General features: G+C 35.4%; 1 protein-coding gene and 1 pseudogene across 1 annotated transcript; one reads left to right on the forward strand and one right to left on the reverse strand.

Moving 5' to 3' along the window:
* The first annotated feature begins 1,868 nt into the window (after window positions 1-1,868).
* Window positions 1,869-7,338, forward strand: LOC147380715 (uncharacterized). Its single transcript, XM_086431343.1, has 6 exons — window positions 1,869-2,233; window positions 2,347-2,448; window positions 2,564-3,193; window positions 3,304-3,463; window positions 3,589-6,732; window positions 6,790-7,338. The coding sequence occupies exons 1-6, from the start codon at window positions 1,869-1,871 to the stop codon at window positions 7,336-7,338; spliced, it is 4,950 nt and encodes a 1,649-aa protein (XP_086287469.1).
* Window positions 7,339-8,250: 912 nt separating this feature from the next.
* LOC147380716 (cytochrome P450 86B1 pseudogene) lies at window positions 8,251-8,865 on the reverse strand (annotated as a pseudogene).
* Between the last annotated feature and the right edge of the window lie 14,358 nt (window positions 8,866-23,223).

Raw genomic sequence — 23,223 nt, forward strand, 5'->3', positions numbered from 1 at the left:
TAAATTTTTTTTGGATAATAGGTAAATACTATCTGGTAGATGCTGGGTACCCACTTATGGAAGGTTATCTTGCACCTTACCGAGGTGTTCGATACCATCTACAAGACTATAGGAGGTCACGGGCAAATGATTGACAAGAAATGTTCAATCATTTACATTCTTCACTTCGGAATGTGATCGAACGAACTTTTGGGATTTTGAAGGTAAAATGGCCTATCTTGAAGATGGTGGGTTTATATAATTTGGACAAACAACGAAACATTATTGTGGCCTGCATGACATTGTACAATTTTATCAGAAAACATACGATTGTCGATGAAGAATTTATTCGATTCGAGGAAGAAGGGACAATGGAAGAGGAAGTAGATAGGATCACTGATCAAGAGTATTCAGTTCCCCCATCAGTAGGTCATTAGAGTCAACAAACAATGAAAATGCATAGGGATTCAATAGCTAATGCCATTTTTACTAGCAATCATTGATGCATTTTCATATTAAATTTTTTTACTTTGTATTGTAATTATAAATACTGTTATTCGATGTTGGAATAAAGATTATACTGTTTTAATTATATTTCGAAAATTCTATGCTTATTTATTTATGTTCTTTGTGTATGATGAATAGCATTGATGGCAAATTATACGTATCTACCATGTTATTCATGTGGTCGAGTGATGACATTAATCACAGCTAAAACAAAAAAAAATTATAGGAGGATATTTTATAGGTGTCCATCTTGGCAGGTAATATGATATTGATATTAATGTTGGGTGCATATTTGCATTTGATGAGATTGATATTAATTCATGTGTTATTTTACTTTTTAGAGACATGCAGGATCTTTTGTGTGGGTAGATGAAGTTGACACTATCAATGATAATGTTCCTCAAGATAAAGTAACGGAGTCAAATAAGAAGAATGAAAAATATATTTTGTATGTATTTGTTGGATGTATATTCTTCATGTTTTTATTTATTTCAATTTTACTTATTAAATTTAACTATGATTATTATGTTTAAATGATGTCGGAATGTAAATTAGAAGTTATGTGGATGTGTTATGTATATATGATGTGATGTGGATATGTTATGTATATATGATGTAATGTGAATGTTGAATTGCGTATTATGCAGGTATTTTGTTTATCATGAAAATTTCATATGTCCATTTTGTTATTTTGTCATTTTACTCATTTATAAAATTATAATTCTTCTATTTAATAAAAATTCATTTCATTTTTTTTACAGTCATTATAGATGATGAAATCTTTCCATCTGTTTAGTGATTAGTTGATTTTCAAATGCCTCTTCACTTGCGATTATAGGTAAATTACTTTTCTAAAATTAAAGTAATGAAGTAAATTATTTTTTAAATACATATTTAATAATGAATTAATGATGATGTTTATTTTTCTATTTTTAGGTCTTATGGATTGGAGCATGAAAGAAGAGATGGAATGGACTCACTTGATTTTAGTTATAATTTCTATTTTGTATTGACTTATATTATATAAGACATAATTTCCAAGCCTGGCTATTATTGATTCTCCAGACCTTTGGCCGCCAGAAACCCTAAAACTTTCTTGAAGAAACTGTGTTTATAAGGACTTAAAAAGAAATAGGTAAGAGAGGATATGGATATCGACTGTGTAAACTACTCTCTGTCTTTCTTGGATGGATTTCGTGCTTGATATCGGAGTTCCTTAGTTCGTGTGTTTGGACTTTGGTGATTTAGTTTATGTTCTAAATCCCTTTCTTAACTTTCCATCAAGTTAGCATTTTGGAAAAAAGACAGTGTGGTTTCTGCACGGAGAGAGTGGATTTGAAGCTTAGCTTTTTGTTATTTTGCCTCACCTGGTTTCTTTTGGGATGATTGGTGGTAAATCTTTTGCTGAGGCTGTTGGGGGGAAAGCTCATACTCCTCAACAGATCAACCACAAACCCCTTCGTCTTATCACTCAGTGGCATGGTGAACCAGCTATTCACTTCCACGAAGAAGACATTGAGAAGGGCTCTAACAGATTCAAGTTCGCTTTAGTGGGGAAATTTTTCAAAAACAGTTCTACCAAACTGTTCAGGCCCGATATTGAGATCATCAGGAAGGAAATCGCTAGATGGAATTTATCGGAGAGCTGTGAAGCCATCACCATTGATTTCCGCCATGTTCTTTTCAATTTTTCTTCCTATGCTGACATGAAGATGATCTGGATTAAAGAGAGGCTGTTCTGTTCGAAGTATGTTTTCCGAGTTTTCAAATGGACTCCTCTGTTTCGTCCCTCAGATGTTGATCCAACACTAATCCCTTGGTGGATTTCCTTCCCCAATCTTCCTTTTTTCTGTTATGAAGAAGTCAACCTGATTTCTTTGGCTTCAGTGGTGGAGAAGTCCTAGCCATAGATCTAGCTACCAAGAAAGGTACTAGGCTGAATGGGGCCCGTGTTTGCATCCTGTTAAATCTTCTTTCAGTCCCTCCAAATCGTGTTTGGATAGGAGTTTGTGAGTCTGGTTTTTGGCAGAATATAGATTTTGGTGCTTTACCTCCTTATTGTTCTTCATGTTTCAAGCAAGGTCACAATGCAGCAGACTGCAGAATGGGTGCTCCGAAACCAAAAAAATTCTTTTGAAGTTAAGCTCATAGGAAAACCAAATCCTAACAAAATAGTTAAAGATTGGCGTCCCATTGGTCCTTTGGTGATCAAAGATAATTCAGGAGCGTGTGATGTCCCCACTAGAATTGCTCCGATTTTGGGAAAGGGGAAGGAGACAGCCATGGGGGAAGTTTCGGCTGACTCAGACTCGAACGTGGTCATCACTCGTCATCAGTTGACTATGGGAGGAACTTCAAGGGTGATTGAGGATACACAAACTACAGCTTCGAATGGCGTAGAACTATCAAGGCCTACTAATAGGAAATCCTCGGTGGATAAAGGTGCAAAGTTAAATGAATCAAATAAAGATAGTCTTACTGTTGCGGAATCTCTTGGTTGCAAGTCTGGATATGTAAACCCAGAATTAGAAGTTGCACTTTTCACAGAAGATCTTGGAGAGAAGTTTGCTGACCTCGAGGCAACGGCCGATCCGGATAAGCAGAATTTGGTTGAGCCTAAGGATTTGGTCTCAGTTATGAATATGGTGGATATCGAAGGTTTGAATGACAAGGTGTTCTCTTTGGTTACTAGAAGGAAGAATCGCAGGTATTTCTCCTCCTCGGAACCAAACTCTCCAACGATTGATGGTATTCGAAGAATGGCACGACGGGGTTTCTCTTTTTCCCAATGACTCAAGCCATAATTTGGAATATTAGAGGTGTCATGAATACCTCCTCTTTTGACAGATTAAGGAGAATGAAGTCTGAAGTTAACCCTCTTTTTGTTGCAATTCTGGAACCCATGTCTAGGAAGTTAAATAATTTCAACTATATCAAATCTTCTCTAAAAGCTACTAGTGCCTTTTGTAACTCCGAGGTGGGTTCCATTTGGTTTTTTTGGTTTGGTAACCAAGCCCTTATCAGGCTATCTCATGCAGACGATCAATATCTCTTCTTAGAAGCATCCATTAATGGCTCCCCCGTTAAAATCTGTATCGTTAGAGGAGTTGTTTAGTTATGGAAAGAAGAGTTCTGTGGAATAATCTGGAAAATTTCTTAGCTCCTTTAGATATTGTTGTTGTTGCTGGAGATTTCAATACAATAACTAGTGTTGAAGAGAAAAAAGGTGGCCGTCATCCTATTTTGACTTCCATGAAGGATTTTCGGGATTGTTTCTCCAACACAGGTCTGGTTGATGTAGGTTACTCTGGTAATCGCTTCACTTGGTGCAACAATAGACATCACAAGAAGCGAATTTGGGCTCGTCTTGATCGAAGTCTCTTCTCCCCTGCTTGGCTCTCTACTTTTGGGAATCCTTTGGTCTCCCATTTCCCCAGGCTTTTTTCGGATCACTGCCCGCTTATCCTCTCTGTTGATTCGCACTTTTCTGGGCCTCGCACTTTTAAGTTTCTTGATTTTTGGGCTAAAAGGGATGATTTCTTAGAATTGGTGAAAAATAGCTGGGATCCGAGGGCAGAGGGATCTCCTTTATACAGATTTTTCGTTAAGCTTAAACGCCTCAAGAGCGATTTAAAGGCTTGGAATGCAAATGTCATTGGTAATTTAAACAAAACACTAAAAGACATGGCAGAAAAAGTTGCCCTTCTGGAAGGTAATTTAGAAGAAGGTGAATGGAACCAAGATACCTACATTGCCTGTCAAAAAGTGAAATCTGATTATTCTTCTATCAGCAAAGATTTGGAATCTCTTTGGCAACAAAAATCCAGAGTTACTTGGCTCAAGGAAGGGGACCAGAACACTCATTTTTTTCACATGTCTACGAAGATCAGGAGCTTAAAAAATAAAATTCGGAGTATTAAAACTATTTCTGGTGTTCTTTTGGAGGAACAAGAAGCAATTGGTAAATGTGCGGCTGAAGAGTTTGAATCGTTATTGTCTTCATCTAATCCAGATATTGTTAGCCCTTTTTGGGAGGTCATTCAACCTTCTGTCTCGCCTGAGATGAACTCGCGTCTTGTCAAAGTGCCAGATGAGGAAGAGGTTTGGGAGGTGATAAAGAATATGAAAAGCACGGGAGCTCCTGGTCCGGATGGGTTTTCTGCTCTTTTCTATCAAAAGGCTTGGACAATCATTAAATCTGATCTGATGACTGCGGTTGTTAACTTCTTCCAAGAAGGTATGATTCCCAAAGCCATTAATTCAACTTCCATTACTCTCATCCCTAAAGTTGAAACTCCGACTTCCTTTGCCCAATTTCGACCTATTAGTCTTTGTAATGTTTTCTATAAAATTTTGTCAAAGATTGTGGCTAATAGGATTGGGTTATGCCTTCCTGATCTAATCTCAAAGGAGCAAAGTGCGTTTGTAAAAGGACGTAACATTTATGATAACGCCATTTTAGCTCATGAGATTATGAGAGACTTGAACAAAAAATCTCGAGGGGGTAATGTGGCTCTCAAAATAGATATGTCCAAGGCTTATGATCGAATGGAATGGGTGTTCATTTTTGAAGTTCTTAAAAGATTCGGGTTTTGTGAGGGATTTGTAAAGCTTATTAAAGGGTGTGTCTCGAATCCTCATTTTTCGGTGTTAGTTAATGGAATCTCCTTTGGCTACTTCAGTGCTTCTAAAGGTCTCAGGCAAGGTGACCCTTTGTCCCCAGCTCTTTTCATTTTAGCCGAGGAGGTTTTGAGCAGGGGTATTAACAAGATTATGGACATGGGTTTAGTGGAGAGATTCGCTGGATCAAGCAGAATGGCTATCCCCTCTCATCTTTTATTCGTAGATGACATATTCATCTTCTCCAAAGCCTCAAAGAAATCTCTTGTTAATCTGCATTTATTCTTAGTTGAATATCAAAGGATATTCGGGCAGGCCATTAATGTTGATAAAAGTAAGTTCTACTTAGCCCATGATTCTTTGACTTCTAGAAGACGTTCTGTTCAGGCTATCCTCGGCTTTGGAGAAGGTTCTCTTCCATCTTCTTATCTGGGTGTCCCTTTGGTCTCTTCAAGATTGACTAGGGAAAGTTGTAATGAGCTCGTTGAGAAAATTATCAAAAAGACAGCTGGTTGGAAGTCGAAACTTCTCTCGGATGGAGGTAGGCTCACCCTCCTAAAGCATGTTCTCGGTTCAATGCCTATCTACCTATTATCCATCCTCCCGATCCCAAAACATGTCACTGATTTGATTGAAAAGCATTTTGCCAAATTCCTGTGGGGTAGCATTGGAGAAAACAAAAAATTGCATCTTCTTAATTGGGATAAGGTGGCAAAGCCAAAAGAAGAAGGGGGTTTAGGTATTCGGCACCTAGTAGATATCCACAAAGTAGGTATGCTGAAATTATGCTGGAAGATGTTAACAGAGAAGGCATTATGGTCTGAGTTCTTGCGTGGTAGGTATCTGAATAATAAAAGCTTATATCAAGCCGATTCTAATCAGAAATCTTCCATGATTTGGAAGTCTATGGTGCATCAAATGCCCTCTCTTCTTAGAAACTCAAAATTCTTAGTGGGTGATGGTGCTAAGATCTCCTTCATGTTTCACAACTGGCGAGGATCAGGAGCTTTAGTAGAACATTTCTCTTGTTACTCGGATAAAGCTTTGCTTAAGGAAGTTTGGTCTGCTCATGGTGGATTTGATTTGGAAAAAATTTCTCTCTTATTCAGCCTCGAGGTGGCTCGTTTTACTTTAGATCTAATCATTGAGAAAAACATATCCGACAGACCGATTTGGCTTCATACTACTTCCGGTCTCTTTTTCTCTTCAACAGCTTGGAATTGTATTAGAATCCAAGGTCAAAAAGCTGAATCTTGGAGGGTGCTTTGGAGCTTGAAGATTCCATCAAAAATTATAGTTTTTAACTGGAAACTATTTCACAAAGTAGTTCCGGTTGATGGTCTTCGAAAGCGTAGAGGACGCGTTTTAGCTTCTCAATGCCCCCTCTGCAAATCTGCCGAGGAGACGTTGAATCATTTATTCTTCATATGCCCCTTTAGTATCACAATATGGGGTTTATTCTGTAAGGATCAAGGTCTCCTTCCTCCTAGGAGAGCGACTTTCTCCTTCATGCTCTTATGGACAAAAAATGCCTCAAACTACAGGGAAGCTATAACTCCTTGGATCATCACGTGGGAGATTTGGATTACTAGAAATTCTGCAATTTTTGATGGTGTTTTTAGATCGGTGGCTGGAGTTAAAAGAAAGATTGATGCTTGGCTTTCTGAATTAAAAAATCCTTAGATTTTCAATGGTTCATCTAAGATCCTCTCTGTTAAGTGGAGCAAGCCACCAACCGGCTGGCTTACACTAAATGTGGATGGTTCAAGCTTAGGAAACCCCGGTGCAACTGGAACGGGATGTGTTATTCGTGATCATGAAGGATGCTTGATAAAAGCCTGCTGTGTTTTCTTAGGCCAAGGAACAAATTCCCTTGTTGAATTCCTTGCAGTGTTGCATGGGGTGCAGCTCATTAATCTCAATGGTAAGAAGTTGTTAATTGAATCAGATTCGTCCCTTCTCGTTGGAGCTCTCAAAGGTAGGATATTCCCTTGGTTTCTTGAGCACATTGTGGCTAAGTGTCTACTCTTACTCAATGAGATTGAATGGGACGTAAGGCATGTCTTTAGAGAAGGGAATAATGTGACTTATGCGTTAGCGGTCTATGCCTCTTCATCTCGTTCTTCCGAGTCTTTTGTCCTTGTAAATACTCTTCCTTTAGTCGTAAGGCGGGCTTTTATTGGAGACCTCTTGGGTCTTCCAAATACCCGTCTTTTGTATTTCCCTTTTTAATATTATTGCTGGTTTATCAAAAAAAAAAAGAATTATATAAGACATATGTTAATGGGTGTATTTATTTTTGTGAGTTAGACATTTTTTTTGTTTGATGAATGATTCTTATTTGAATTTATTTTTGGAATTCAAGTTGGATTGGCATAAACATGAATTGTGGTTAAGTATTTATTCACTTATTCATTTTCTATTGTTTATTTGCTTGATTTCTATATTATTTTCATATTATATTTGTTTTTGTTATGTCTTTTGATTAAAATCATTAATGATTGTGAATTTATTTATTTATTTAATGTTTTTACTTTATGATATTTAATATTAATTAGCATAAATGCATAATTGTGTTCTTTATGTTGTTGTAGATTGATATATTTTCTTGATTGATGATGGATTCAACTTTAAATAAGCAACAAGCAACAAGCAACATTTGATTTTAAGCATGCATTTGATCTTCGATCATCCCTTACAAGGTAAGTGTTTAATGATTTTTATTTTCTAATTGTTTTCATGATTTTTATTTTTAATGTGTTAAAAATAATAAGTATTTTGGATTGATTCATGTTTTTTATTACTATAAGATTAGTTCATTATTTTTTAATGATTTTTATTACTATTGAAAATATTAAGTATGAGAACCGAGAACCGATCCGAACCAATCCGAACCAAGATTGGATTGGATTGGTTCAGTTCTATAGGGTAATTGGATTGGTTCGGTTCCAAAGTTGTAGAACCGATCATGTTTGGTTCGGTTCCAATTTTACCAAAATCAGAACCAATCCGAACCATGTGCACCCCTAGTTTATGGTGAGGTGCATTACTAGTGGCCTAGCTAGTGCAACCCTTAACTAGTATGATAATTTGCATTGCTTAATTCTACGATTTTTGGAATTAAGTTTTGGACGAGTTCAATGGTCAAGGTTGCCTTGAGTTCACAACTGTGGTCACGTGTGGGAATTGGGCTTTGAATTGTGCCAAGAAGCTCACTAGCATGTTTGTGTAAATCTTAAAGAAATGTTAGACATCAATGAGGTGTTGACCAAGGAGCCTCCGAAGATCAAATTAGAACTCGAGAAAAATGCAGAGCAAGGAGAAGAAGTCTTGAGGCAGAAAGAGTTGTAGTATCTGTTTTGACTTACCTTGTAAAGTGTAGTGGTTATCTTTGGAAAGACGAGATACCTTAACTGAATACCTCAACAGGATTGAAGCAGCCACCATTTTCATCTGCATGTAAGCAAACTTCTTCCCTATGCACAGCCTTGGTCCTGCATTAAACACCAAATATTTAAACTCATTCTCCCTCACAAATTTCCCATCTTTGATCCACTTCTCTGGCTTAAACTCACAACAATCCTTCCCCCAAATTGCCTCAATTCGACCCATTTGAACGATGTTGTGCAGAACTTTCGGCCCCTTTTTAACGACTGATCCATTGGGAAAGATGTCGTCTTGTTGAGCCTCCTTTAAATCAATCGGAACCGGTGGGTACAGCCTCAGTGATTTGGATATTACAGCTTGAAGATACTCCATTTTCTTTAATTCATCAATTGTGAAAACAGTATCATTTAATTTAATTGTTCCCCTCTAGTCATCAATTGTGAAAACAGTTTCATTTAAATTTAATTGTTCCCCACGGGAGACAAAAAGTCTCCCTATTTATAAAATTAACTCATTTACTTAGAGCATGTTACCTCTTCCCATGATGATTGTCATTGATGACTCATGATGTCATTATGAGCTACTTTCTCATCTTATAATGGCTTTAAAACACCACCATCTAGGCTCATAATGGCCTTGAAGCTCTACTCTTTTGGCTTTTGTAATTGACAAGAGAATAGCTTTTAGTCAATAGCTGATTTGACTCGGTGGTTGGTCATTTCTTCAAGTTGACTTAATCATGTTATGTATCTGAGATTTGCTCTTCTAGTATTATGTTTCTTCCTACGATGCTACCCAAGTAGCTGCAAGTTATGGTATTTTAATAAAGAGCTTGGCTCTCCCTAAGGGATTTGTATTATATTAAGAGGATGACTCCTTAGAGAGACCGTATTGTCCCATAGCGAATTTATATGTATTGGCTCCCTTAAGGAGGCCGAACCATTTAATGATAGTGAGTGGAGTGGTCGGCTCCTTAGAGATACCGAACTTCCTTGTAATTTGGATGGGTGAAGGTAGTTGGCTCCAAGGGAGGCCGAACCTCCTTTAGATTTTATAGGTTGTAGGGGTCGGACAACATAGAGGCCGAACCTCCTTTAGGCATGGTTAAAGGGTTGGATCCCTTTTGACCAAACCAATTGGGGTATGGTTCGGACCTTTGGTACTTGGTTGATCGGGTTTGGATCGTGTTGAACCGGATCCGAATGTCTTGATTTGGCAACTTTACTAATTCAAATGTTGGAGGCTCTTAAGATTGTCGTCCAAACACTCTCAAACTATCATTTGGAAGATCATGAGTTCATAATTTTAAAAAACTACTCTCAAACTACTTTTATTTGGCATATAATTTCATATTTGTTATTTTTTTAGGATGCCAAAAACATCTATCTTTTGACATTTCTTAGACAATCAATTGATTTTCTTCCTCAAAGCACATGCCATTTGGTCTCTGCTATTTGAATCCAAACATTGAGCTTGACTCTTTTGATAATCCCTATTTCATGCTGAGAAGAGACATAAAGAATATTCAATTGTCAAGTCCAACTCTTTTTTCCATGAAAAATGTCCAAACTCAAAGGTTTTTTGAACCCTAGTGTATGTTGAACTCCTTGCTTGAGATCATAAGAAGCGAAATGAACATTTTCAAGTGTCGAGGTCAATGTGCTATTTTCAATCACAAATATAGATCTTGCTGTTTTTTATGCTATAAATAAAAGTGAGATATTTTTAAAAAGAAACTTGAGTTTTATAGCAACAGATTTTGTCGGTCGTTGTAGCCCAATCTATAGTGGTGGATGCAAAAATATGCCTTCAAATTTCTACCAACCGAAAATATTACAATTCTTTAAATCTCTAGCAATGGAATATATCATTGTGCAAATGGCATCCATAACTAACTATATGTCTATCGAGTCAGTTTTGGACCTTAAAGTGGTAGAAAATTCAGTCACTATTTATAAACACTAAATGAAAATTGGAGAATTCGACATGAAAATTTGACGGACCAAGGCCCACGAATTTTAGAAACTGAATTTTGACGATCTAGGATCATCTAAATTCTTGATGTTCCCCAGATTTTATGGCTTAGAGCTGTCGAATTTGTCTCATCCTTCATTAATTTGATAGTTTCGGCCCGTCGAAAAAAAAAATTTTGACAACGAAAAATTCGACACCAATTTGACCTCTTGGTCCGTCGAATTTTATGAAATTTGACAGCCTAAGGCCATCAAATTTGGGCTTTTTCACATTGTGAAACCTTAAATCTTATAGTCTAATTATCCCAAGCCTCAAGCTTAAAAGCTTACTCTGAAAAGAAAGACTTGAACCCGATGCTCGATGTTGGATCAAACACAGAGCAATGAGTTCAATGCTAAATCTAGGTTGAAATTTCTTTCAAAATCGAGAATTGAATTAAATGAATTAATTGAGTAAGTTCTAATATAATTTCTTCTTCTAACACTTAATTCGGAGAATTTTATGAATATTTTGAGAATTTTGTGACTATGCTTCAGATTCAATAACTAAATTTTAGTACAAAAACAACTTTGTATTGGAGAGTTTCTATTAATACACCAAACTCTTACTTATAACACACTAATTTATATGTTGATAATTGTTAAATAGGTAAATTACCATTTTCTTCATTGAATATGAAAAAAATCCGATTTGATACACTATTCATTTTAATTCCCAAAACATGTTTTCCAGTGAGCTCGTTACTTTTATAATCAGAGATCTTGCTGATAAAATATCAAAAACTACCCATTAAAAATATCAAAGGTGTTTGACTTTAATATTATTTACGATCTTATTGATAATTTATCAACGAGATAGCTAATTATAAAAGTTCCTTTAAAATTACTTGCGATATCACTAGTAATTTATCAGCGAGATCGCTAATTATAAGTGACAAACTCACTGGAAAATATGTTAAGGGAATTAACCACCGTGATTTGAAAGTGGTGGGCTGCTATTGTCTTGTTTTTATTAAAATGACCCTGAGTATATGAATTTAAATGTAAAAGTGGGGGCATTTGTGGGATCCAAAATTTGGTGTCAAACCAAATCGATTCCGCCCTCTCTCATTATTTATAACTAGAAAATTGCATATACAAACAAACATTTATCTAAAGGGCTTATTTGTAATTAAAAAATTAATAAAAATGTGATATTAAAGATTACATGGATGTTTTTGTACTTTCAAAAACTAACCAACGTAATCTAGGAACATGCGATTATAAATTTCTAGGTTTTTGACTCAAATACCCTAAATTATTTTAATTTTAAATGTTAAGATTGCACTATTTTTAGAATTTGAATTTTGACGTCAAACTACTTTCTACTCCGCCTTCTCTCATTATAATAAGAAAGATTGTAAAGAAAATATAAGACTAATGATAATCTGACACTCTTTTTTCTGACGCTCCCTAATCTGATTGTTAAATAATCAAAAATATTTTTCTTGTGTGTGCCGAAGAAAAAAAAAAATCTACTATTATAATGAAAGTGTATAAAGAACTTCAGATTATCACGACAAAAATGTAAAGATGGGGCAATTGGTGGGATCCAAAATTTGGTGTGGAACCACTTTGACACCGCTTCTCTCATTATACTAGTAAAGATGATTAGGCCGGCACTTTTTAATAGACTTGTACGCCCAAATATTATATTTATTTGGGATATTGAAGTCCATAGTGGGTACGAAGGTGGGTCCCATGTTCATCTTTGATTGAGTCATGGTTTTTAAACTCGTCCGAGACTGAGACATATCGCCTGAGTTAACTCGGTATCAGAGCTGAACGAGACCAACTCGCAAAGTCATTTTTTTGACCGAGTTTTACATCTCACGTACAATTTTCAAGTTATGTCACGAGACGTCTCAAACGTATCGGAAAACTCGTCCGAGACGACTTGGTATCGGAGCTGAACGAGACGAGGCGCGATACCAAGTTTAGAAACCATGGATTGAGTTTGATTGCGGCTTCTAACACGCCTATATCTTCGGTGCATTTTCTACACATGTCACGTGATTAGCGTATTTCAAGGAGTCCATCACACATGACACGCCATGGGAGAATCTCTTCTATAGGGGGAAAAAAAAACCTTTCGTACATTTTGAGGTCCTATAAGTCTTTGCACACTGTAGATACGGTTTATAAACATTATACAAAAATATAAAGACAACTGGGAATTAGGAGTGTCAATGGATAGTCAAAATTTTGAATTTAATTGAATTCAAAAAATCGAATATTATTCAAAAATTTTGGATATTAGATTCGAATTTAGATAATTTTATAAATTTGAATCCTTATTGGAGAGGGATTGGGATATTCAAATTTCGACAAAAAAGGATGCAGACTCCTTGAGAAGCAAATCCTATCTCTCATATTTAAAATCAATAAAACATACTTCTTTAATAAATCCAAAGCATCTACAGTTCTTGACCTTATAAAGTCGATTGAGTGTGCGGCATGAGGTAGTCAGTTATCACCATATTTGTTTTATTTAAAAAAAAAAACTTCATAACAAAATGTTGTATAAGGCCCTGTTCAAGCCATCCATACTTGTTGCCACGACCACCTTCATCGGAGATAATAAAGGCTTGTCTTGGATCTACAAATGGTCTGATTTTGTTATCATGGTATTGTAAGGTTACCAATTCATAACCTTATTTACAGGATTTGTTGAAAAGAGGAGTACATCATCTCAAAACCGAAGAACAACATTAGGCAGCGAAATGTTTACATTTACCTGACTGATATCTCTCTCCTTTTCTGTAGTGAATGCCTCACTTTTCTTTAGCTTTAACATTTGGTAATCTTTAAAACCATGAAAAGACAAAAACAATCCAATAAGATTGAGTTCGAAAAACTATATGTCATGAACATGAGGCTAGTATATATAGATGAATCATGATTCAGGCCTCCATTTAGGAATACTAATATTACATATGTTATGGAAACTAATTACTTAAATTCAACAAGGAAAACAACTTACTATATCACTGTAATCATCATCCACTTCAGATTTATTTCCATTCAAATTGATCTCTAAATCAACCCCATCTTGACCCTACACCACAAAGCAATGATTAACAAAATCTGAGAAGCACACCACTACTGCGTGAGCTATTAAGATTTTGTTGTCTGGATGCAGCATTAGGCAAGGTCTGTTACTAAGAAACTAAGAAGGAAAAAAGAAGGGAAGGAGTCAGGTCCATGCATATTCGAATAAAATAAAAATTCAAGCACCCAAAGATGGGGAGAAAATTTGTTAGTAAATTTTGGATTGGAAATTCAAGAAGTGATGGTGTCGAACCATGTGCCACAAATCTCTAATCTTCAATGGGTCCCCTATAAGTTTGGCTAACCCTATGTTTTCTTTAGCTAATAAAAAAGTTTTCACTTACACAATATAAAATAAAATATGCAACCAGACCTCTTTTTGCTATTTAACACGCTTCAAATAACTAGATTGCTTCTTTCGAAACTCCATTGAAAGGTTTTGAAGGTCAGTAGTGAGAAACTACAGAACATAGATTCATTCCTCAATTAGACCTTTGTAAACCTCACAAAATAGGAAAAAAGATAGGCCTTTTTGGTTATAAATGTAACATCCTTAATTTAATATGTTAATAGATCTTCTTGGTGAAGGAAAGGAGATTAAGCTTATAAATAACTCTTAATGCATGTAAAATGCATCAACCCCTTAACACCATTCTCATCTTCGACAACATTTGATGGAATAATTATACTCTATAAAAAGTTGAAAAAACAACTAAAAATTATACCTTTGAAATGAATTTCGTCAAAGTCAACCTTATTTTTTCTTAGTACGATCTCTCATTACCGGTAACCATATGGCCAAAACTTAACCTAGACTCATCTCCATCTGTTTCTTATAGATCTATATAGAACCTGGTATGAATATCATAATTCAACAATGAGACAAAGAATGGATCTTCTCTTGATTATTTTCTATATTGCAATACCTTATTTTAGATGAAGAAGACGAGCATAAAAGAGACTTAACCCGAGATGGAGATGAAGCTGAAACAATGATTGGCTTTTTCTTGCCTGGCGTCTTCACCTGTTCTGTGCTGTCTTCAGTGAATGGAGATGGTTAGGATTTGAGTCGTAGAAGAGAAGATGATGGGGAAGAAAGAAATTTGATTTGAATATGATATTTTTATTATGATTTGGGTTATAGCACCACGTGAAAATTTCAAATTTATCTAAAATAATTTGTTGGGCCTGGCCGGTCGAATTTTAAACCCAAAACTCCGCGGCCCGTGGACCACGTTTTTCGGTCGATTACTCTCACTCTCCGCCTCTCTCTCTCTCTCTCTCTCACTGTTTCTCTTTCTCTCTGCCTCTCTCTCACAGTCGATCCATCGACCTCTCACTCTCTGCCCCCCCCCCCCCCCTCTCTCTCTCTCTCTCTCTCTCTCTCTCACTCAATCGATCGACCTCTCCATCGAAGGTGAAGCACGATTCTTCCCGATGGAAACTTTGCGAAGAACTCTGTGTCCATTGTTGACGAAGTTGCATCTCTTTCGATTGCACATCTCGAAATCGAACGTATTTCAATTGCAGCCGCGCGAAGAAATCTCTATCTCCATTTCAGACGAAGTCGAATTTCTTTATAGTTGATCCAGACACTCCTCCATCACTAACTTCCCTTTGAATTTCTTTATAGAAATCTCTATGTTCTTGGATTCTCTACTAATCGAGGATTGAAAAGCTTGAATTTCACATCATTTGAGATCAGGTATGGTAGATTCATGACGATTTGTCTGGAAAAATTGAATTTCACATCAAATCCTCAAGGTATGTTCGAATCTCCTTTTTCCTATTTGATTCATGTCTTCTAGGGTTTGTATCGTATAAATCGGATTGAGTTTAATTGAATTTTAGTAGAAAAATAGTTGAAATTTAGGTTTTGTAGGATATTCTTATTTCAGATCTCAGTTTTGTATGATTCACGTTTTAGATTAGTTAAAAACATTATTAAAAATATATTATGCCAAATTAGAGACTTAGAAAACGGATTGCCACTAAACTCAAAAATTTGGATCCTGTATATATTGTCACAATGGCCCAAATGATACCTCAATCATTCAGGTTTAAAATACAATAAAAGAATTTACTAATGACCATTACAAATTTGTTAATATAGTTTCTATGGTCCAACTACTAAGTTTTAAATTCTAGTTCTAGTGTTTTTTGACAGTGTTGCTGTGAGTTCTTCAAGTTTAGAATTTACACCAAGAAATTGTCATCATTGAGCTTGATTCAATGCTTGTGGGGAACATATTGAAAGGAGAATCTTTCTCGTGGAGAAATTCTATGATATATAGTATAAAGTCAGCTCTATCGAGATTTCGATGGAAAGTTCAGCCCACATGGAGAGAGTGAAATGGCGTTTACTGATACACTAGCAAATTATGGAGTGTTTGTAACTCTTCTCTTGATTTTTTACTCTTTTGCAAACCTACCTCCTTTGGCTAAACAGGCCCTTCTGGAGGACTGGTTGGGGAGGGATTCCCATATTTGGATTGTAAACTAATCTTTTGTCCATATTAATATAATCTCACTTAATAAAAAATAAAGTTTCAACTCTTTTATGCTATATTTATATGTCAAAGGGCATATACCCATGCAATGTGGAAACGAGTAAAGAAGGAGGTTCAATAGTTACACAGTCAAGAAGTCTAATATCTTTTGAATTACTATAACTATGACTTGAATTATAGTAGCCTTTTGATTATGATTTTCTTAACAATCCCATAGTTGAGAATTAATTGTTGCATTTAATGGTTTTGCTTTGATCTTAAGACAAACAAGGTAAATTAGAATATATCTCTAATTGATAATATGTCAATAAGTTTGCACGATTTTCATTTCAATGATGATATATTTGCATCATTACGAATTCTTTTATCCTAGTTTTGAAAGCTTTTGTTCAAATTTTATGTTTATGTTTATCTGTCTAAATCACATTTTTTTATTAATTATCTTTCAAGTCATTAGTTGGTTAAATTGTTAATATTGTTACGGATGCATGTGCATGCATGTTATTCTGCACCATATGTTTATAAGCTCAAAACAGTAGATTGACAAAGTTATCTAATTAATGGATTGTGACGTGAGGTCAAAGTCCAATAATCTAAGGGAAAAAAGGGAAGTGCAGAGTCTTCACTAACATGTTCTTTCTATGCTTCTCAGGTCATTCTTTACTATGAATTTTATAGATAGAGAGTTATGGATGATCATCCAGCTGCTCATGTACTTGTTGTATACAAAGGTGATGTATGCTTATAGTTACAATTTTTACTTGTTTTATGCTTATAGTTACAAATTGAAAATTCTATTTTTACCTCTAGAGGTGATGTATGAAAAGGTGATGTTGTTGTGTTCGTAGAGAGAGTTTATGAGAAGTACACCTACATTTCCTAGCATCTGTTATTTCAATAGTTTGTGAAGCTTTCTGATTTTGCATTTCTGGTCTCAAATTTGCTTACTTGGTTAATCAAGTTCCTGATTTTAAATAGATTTAACAAATTATATATTTTGAGTTTCTGATTTTATGTTTTTATCTTAACAATAGTTTCAGACATAGAATTTATTATATATTTTGTTGTCTTTATAGTTTATAGGACAAACTAATGAGCTGCCCTGTGATTTATGATTATGCGTACCCCATCATATAACCGTGACCACTTGGATAAGTTGTTCTTTTCAGGGTAGTGGTTGAAAAGTTGTCGCAAGCTTTGAGGGAAATTTTCCTAACAGGATCAAACAGTTCCTCTTGGATAGACATTTTGACATCAACAATGTCAAAGGGGTATCTTTCTCTGCCTCTTTATTCTATTTATATATATATATATATATATATATTACTCCAAAAGACATACACACATCATCATCTACCCCTCATCCCAATTATTGGGGTCAGCAACATGAATCCTATATATCTGCATTACATGGCGTTTAATTACTTATAATCTTTTAATTACAATGCCATGAATTTGATTTCGAGCTCGAAAACAAGAAAACCCACCACCTGATTTCATGGAGGATTAATAATCAAGCACGAGGACTTTATTGTCTCTGTTTTTGTCTCTTTCTGATCACTCCTGATTTTCATCTTTTCTGTTCCATCTATTTGTGTACTATATATATACATCAATGGAGAATTTGGAGTTCTAATTGAAGCAAGTGGTCGGTTTCTTTGTTTATTAAGAGCTGAGCTTGCAAGGTAATAACATACACCTCTCTCTATATATCTTTTTTTTCGAAATTATATAGCTCGGGTTCTCTTGCAAGGTAATTAAAAATTTTGTTGGTTTTATCATCGGTTACCGATGGGTAATGTGTATTTGTAGGATCGATTCTTGTTGCAAGGATTTTAGACCTAAAAGCAAAATCGACCCGTTGACACCCCTAGCCCTACATGGCTAGATAGGACTGTCAATGGATTGGGTTTGGAACGGATCAGAGCCAAACCAATAAGTATCTGATTGACCCCAGAACCAATATGATGCTTACTGGATCGGGTATTAATTTGATCCTATAATATATTTTTTATAAACATATATTTATAAAAAATTATATACAACATGACTCATTCAAGTCAGCTTGGGCTCTGTTGGTAATGAGAGCAGATGAAAAACTAGAAAGCAGCGATTTAGCAATTTTTCAACATGGGCTTCACAAACAAGCCCCTGGCCGGGTTAGTCGAATCAAACAATAGGAAATCAGCACATGGTTTTGTTCGATGCATATGGCTTTCTAATACACCGAGGAATAAAGAATATGATGCAAGTAAACTCTATCGCTTTACTTAGTATGTCCTCTGTTTGTATCTACACTTTGATTTGTTTTACTTGACATGGAAAGAAATTAAAAGGATTTATGCATGACCAATTTGACAAGCTTGCGTGTACTGGCCAAGTCTTAGAATAGGGTAATTTTAAGCTTGCGTGGACTTCATATATACTAAGTGAAAAGAGAGGAAGGTTCAAGAGGATTTGTGTCTACTGTGGGAGTAGAGTTGGGTACAAGACTACATTCGGTAATTGTGAATATGATGCCCAGTAAGGAAATATAATTAGTACTTTTTTTATATTTTATATTTTTTTTTCTTCCTCCTTTTCTTTTGAATTTAATGAATTGGTATTGTTTTGTTCCCAGGTTGAGAAAAAAATTGATTTGGTTTATGGTGGGGAAGTATTGGTTTAATGGGTTGATTTCTCAAGTAGTTTTTGATGGTGGTTGTCATGTTCTTGGGTATATATTCTTGTTTAATAATTACATTACTGGTTTCTTTTTTTTCTCAATTGATATATTTTCAATATTTCTTAGAGAAGTGTAGCTATCTATAAAAGTTACTTGTTTTGTGTCCTATTGCCTTTGTTTCAGAATAATTCCTAAGGCTCTCCTGCCATTGTAGGTACCGTGTTATCCCCACTTTCATTTGTTTTCTGAGTTATATATAATTAATAAACTGAATTCAAAATCCAGATTTCAGGAGAAACCATTGGAGAAGTGAAGACAGTTGTAGATATGCATGAAAGGAAGTCGGAAATGGCGAAACATGCTGATGCTTTCATTGCTCTTCCGGGTTTATTCAAACTCAACCCATGATTTGATGAGGAAAAAGGAATCCTCTAGAGGAGGTTTGTTGATCAGAAGCATGGTATCTACGTTTACAAATTTTTCTCTTTTCTTTTTTCCTTTCGATAGCGACATTTGTAAATTTAGATGGTGAAGTTATGTGGACTCCAACCAAATGGAACTACCTGTGCTATGATTGTCAACTGAAATATGACACTCCTAATGAGATTAGTTTCTATTTTGTGGAATTTTCTATTTTATTTGAACATGCTATGATGTGCATGCTCTCCTTGATGTTAAGAACAGATCTGCATTCTGTATTTTCTACATTGACCCTCAATTTTGAAGAAACTCTGCAAACAATATCATTTAGTTTTTTGTATATGCCACTCATGCTTATATAGGTTGGTAGTGATCAACTGCTTTCACACATCTTTTCTTTTAATTTTTTGCATGTGATATTCATCAGATCTGCCTATTGGGCTATATTTTGTTAAATGAGTTTTAACAAAATATATGTTATTCTGTGTAACCTAAAGTACAAGTAGTTAACATGTTTTCGTTTTTTGCATGAATAGAAAGCTTGGGAAGTGGCCCAAGCCCCTTTCAAGAATTTGTTCATGATGGGCTTCATGATGTGGATGGCTAGAAGCACAGTCCATTTGTTTAGCATTGGCATCACATTTTCAGCTCGACTTAAATTATTTTGTTTAATATTTTTTGTTGTTTTGTGTGGAACACATGCCTTCTGTTCTGTATGGAGTACTATTGTATTGTTTGGTTAGCTTCTCTTGGATTGAAAAACTATCTTAATTATACTTATAAAAAAAAACTATCTTAATTATGGTAATTCATGAAACATTTAATTCTATGTAACGGTAACTCTGCTTTCAGCAGTTCAGACATAGAAAATTTACATATTTGGTCCCTTAGATTGAATTGTCAATCACAACTATAAATATAATTTATCAATTTTCTGATGAATCAACTTACCATTTTGTTGGTGGTATTGTTTCTTGAACTAAGATATATTCAATCTATTACATCCATATGCCATCTAGATAGTCCTATTTATGTGATTTTGCAGATCGCATGATGCATGATTTCTTTTCCATGGCCTGTATTTCTGAATTTCATTATATTTTTTTTTCTTGATGGATATAAGGTAATACTTTAAAATTGAAAACCAAATGATGTGCGTCAGTTGTAAGTCACATTTTCACTTTAAGACGAGATCTAGCCATCCACAACATCAGATCCAACGGTCATAATCCATCAGAACAAATAGGGATTCTTATTTGTCAATGCCCATGGATGTAAAATCATTGATAGTGACGAATCTCTTGGGTGATTATTTGTTTTATTGATTTTGTGGTGTGTAGTCTTATATGGCCTCAGAATTACGATTGGGAAACCACGAAGCAGATAACCGTGGTTGAAAAGGAAAAAGGTCATAGTCACTTGCCAGCTGAAGAATTCAAGGAGGAAAAGCTATTGAAAGCAAAAGCTTGGATAGTGAAATGGGGGATTGGATTTACTCTTGTGATTAGCAAGGTAATGATACAATCTCTGCTGAATCTCAACTTGTACGCTTTGTCATCCGACCTTTTGCCTTGTCGGGCGTGCTTGCATGGCAGGTCAAAAAATCCCTTATAATATATATATCTTGCTTTGGGATGTTGAAATTACCAATTCATGTAGCCCAACTTATCCTGCTATGTTTAGAGAAACATGTACCCAGTGCATACATTTACTTTTGTATTAGATTCTAAATCAGTTTTGTGGCCAATTTGACCTTTATTTCATATTGCTTCTTGTCATCGTTGATTTTAGAAAACAAATAATAGGTCTTGGGACACTTTCCAAGAAGGAAAAAGTGGCTCAAAACGTTAAAAAAAAAATCTTTTGGAACTGTTCCATTCATTGACCTCACATTATTGATTTTATATGGATGGTAAAGACAGCTCCCCACCCCCGCCCTCTCTATTTACTTGCAATTGAATTTGAGTATGCCTATGTGTACCTGTGTATATGTGTGTCTATCGGTGTGCACATGTCTATGTGTGGTTTTGTATTTACTTGCTTATAATCTGACCTATTTTTGTCCTTTGGATATGTGTTCACTTTGTTTCTGATATACAATTAAGTGTTGTTTATTTCCATGTTATCATTTTATTTCTGTTTTGGAACTTAATGTTCATAGTGCAAATGACATTGGAGGAGTCTAGTTCTTGTTCAAATGTGGCTTAGTGTCATAGGTACGTTTTGAATAAAAGATTTGAGGCATCGTATAAAACTGTCCCTTGTACTCTTTCTTTTAGGTAGGTAAACTGGACTTGAACCTATGACCAAAGGTTTCATTGAATATATCAATCAGCCAACTGTCCCTGCACTATGGAGTCTAGTTTTCACAAGTGAGCTGGTACTCCATTGGCTACCAAACAGGTGCACTGTGTACTGGTAGACATAGTTTCTGCTTCTGCAAATTCGACACCTGGTTTTTCTCTTCATCGCTCTCGAAGAAAGTAGACCGTTAGATCAAGATTAAACCATCATAGGGAAATAGTTTACATCTTGAGGAGTGGAAGCCCAAAAAAGCTCTCCACAGGAATCATACATCCAATCCGAAAAGCTTTTGGGTCTTGAGACCTTGAGAGCTAGTGTTCCTCCCAATTATAATATCTACCTTTCTTGATGGCATCTTAGGTTGAGAATCTGAACTTTGTGGACAGCTATGTAGAAATTGAATAAGAACAGAAACAATGGTAGGAAACAATTGGCAGAGGAAATCTTTTACCTTTAATTTTATTCTCAAGGTCGTCAAGTCTAGGAGGCCACACAACAGGGATGATGTGGGGTTGGATGAAGCAATTAGTGTGCGAAAAGTATATCCTAGTGACGAAGATAGAGGGAAATGGGTAGCTGAACCAGATATAGACAAGAAAGCCTCGACCTTCATTGCTAAATTCTATGAAACTCGTGTCTCGGAATCTGAACGACAAACAGTGACACCGGTTTAACAAGTCCATTTGGCATCATTTGCTTCAAATGAAACCGTGCTAAATAAACCAACTTGCTTCTCATCATTTGTAATGCTTCTTTGATTGTTATTACTTGAATTGTCCCTCTCTCTACCTTGTAAATTACAATAATTTTTACACTTAGAATAACACATGCTTTGTCTCAATGATCTGCACTCGGTTATTTATTCCAGGTTGTGGCAATTGCAAGTGCTACATTGGACATGTTTAAGAACGAAGCAAAGAAGATGGTGGTTGCACTAGTTGATATGGAACGTGCTTTTGTTCCTCCCCAACACTTCATCCGTTTAGTGCAGAGGAGGTATGCTCAATAATTATTTGTTTTCTATGTATATATATTTTTACTCCAAAAGACATGCACACATCATCATCTACCCCTCATCCCAATTATTGGGGTTAGCAACATGAATCCTATATATCATATACTACTTTAATTCAGATTATTGTTGGATTCTGTTTTTGAATTCTGTACACCATTTTCGATTCATTGATTGATCTTTTTTATGTATGAATATGAAAGAATAAAATAAAAGTATTTTGGATCTTTGCTTGATTCAAGGAACTCCTGTTAACAGCACCGTCGGCTCACACGTGTGGGCTGAGGATTCGGAGGTTGGGAGAAGTAACAGAAATCAAAGGAAACGATGCCACCATAGTTACCCAACATGAAAAAATAGTAAGATATATATATCATATACTGCTTCATTGTCAGTTATCTGTAGCTTCGGTAGAATTTTCGATCTTAATAAAGAGGTTTACATGTATATTAATTTTGGGTTATTTAGTTTAATTTGGAGCTTGTTTTATGATTTTTTTAATTAATATTTCGTTCATTGTGATTGGTGAATTAGAGGACCGTGCTATTGTTTGTTAAACCTCCAAATTCGACAGTCATACTTTATGGATTTTTTTTTTTTTTTAAGCCCATTCTCTAATAATTTGATAGTCCAGGGCCGTCAAAAAAAAAAATTCTACAAGAGAATATTTGACGGGCATATTTGACAGGAGGGTCCGTCAAATTTCTCAAAATTTGACGGGCTAAGACCGTCAAATATGGGCCTTTTTCACATAGT

This window comes from Akebia trifoliata, unplaced genomic scaffold, assembly GCF_017979445.1.
Source record: "Akebia trifoliata isolate Shusen 1 unplaced genomic scaffold, ASM1797944v1 Contig01071, whole genome shotgun sequence".
Lineage (NCBI taxonomy): Eukaryota > Viridiplantae > Streptophyta > Magnoliopsida > Ranunculales > Lardizabalaceae > Akebia > Akebia trifoliata.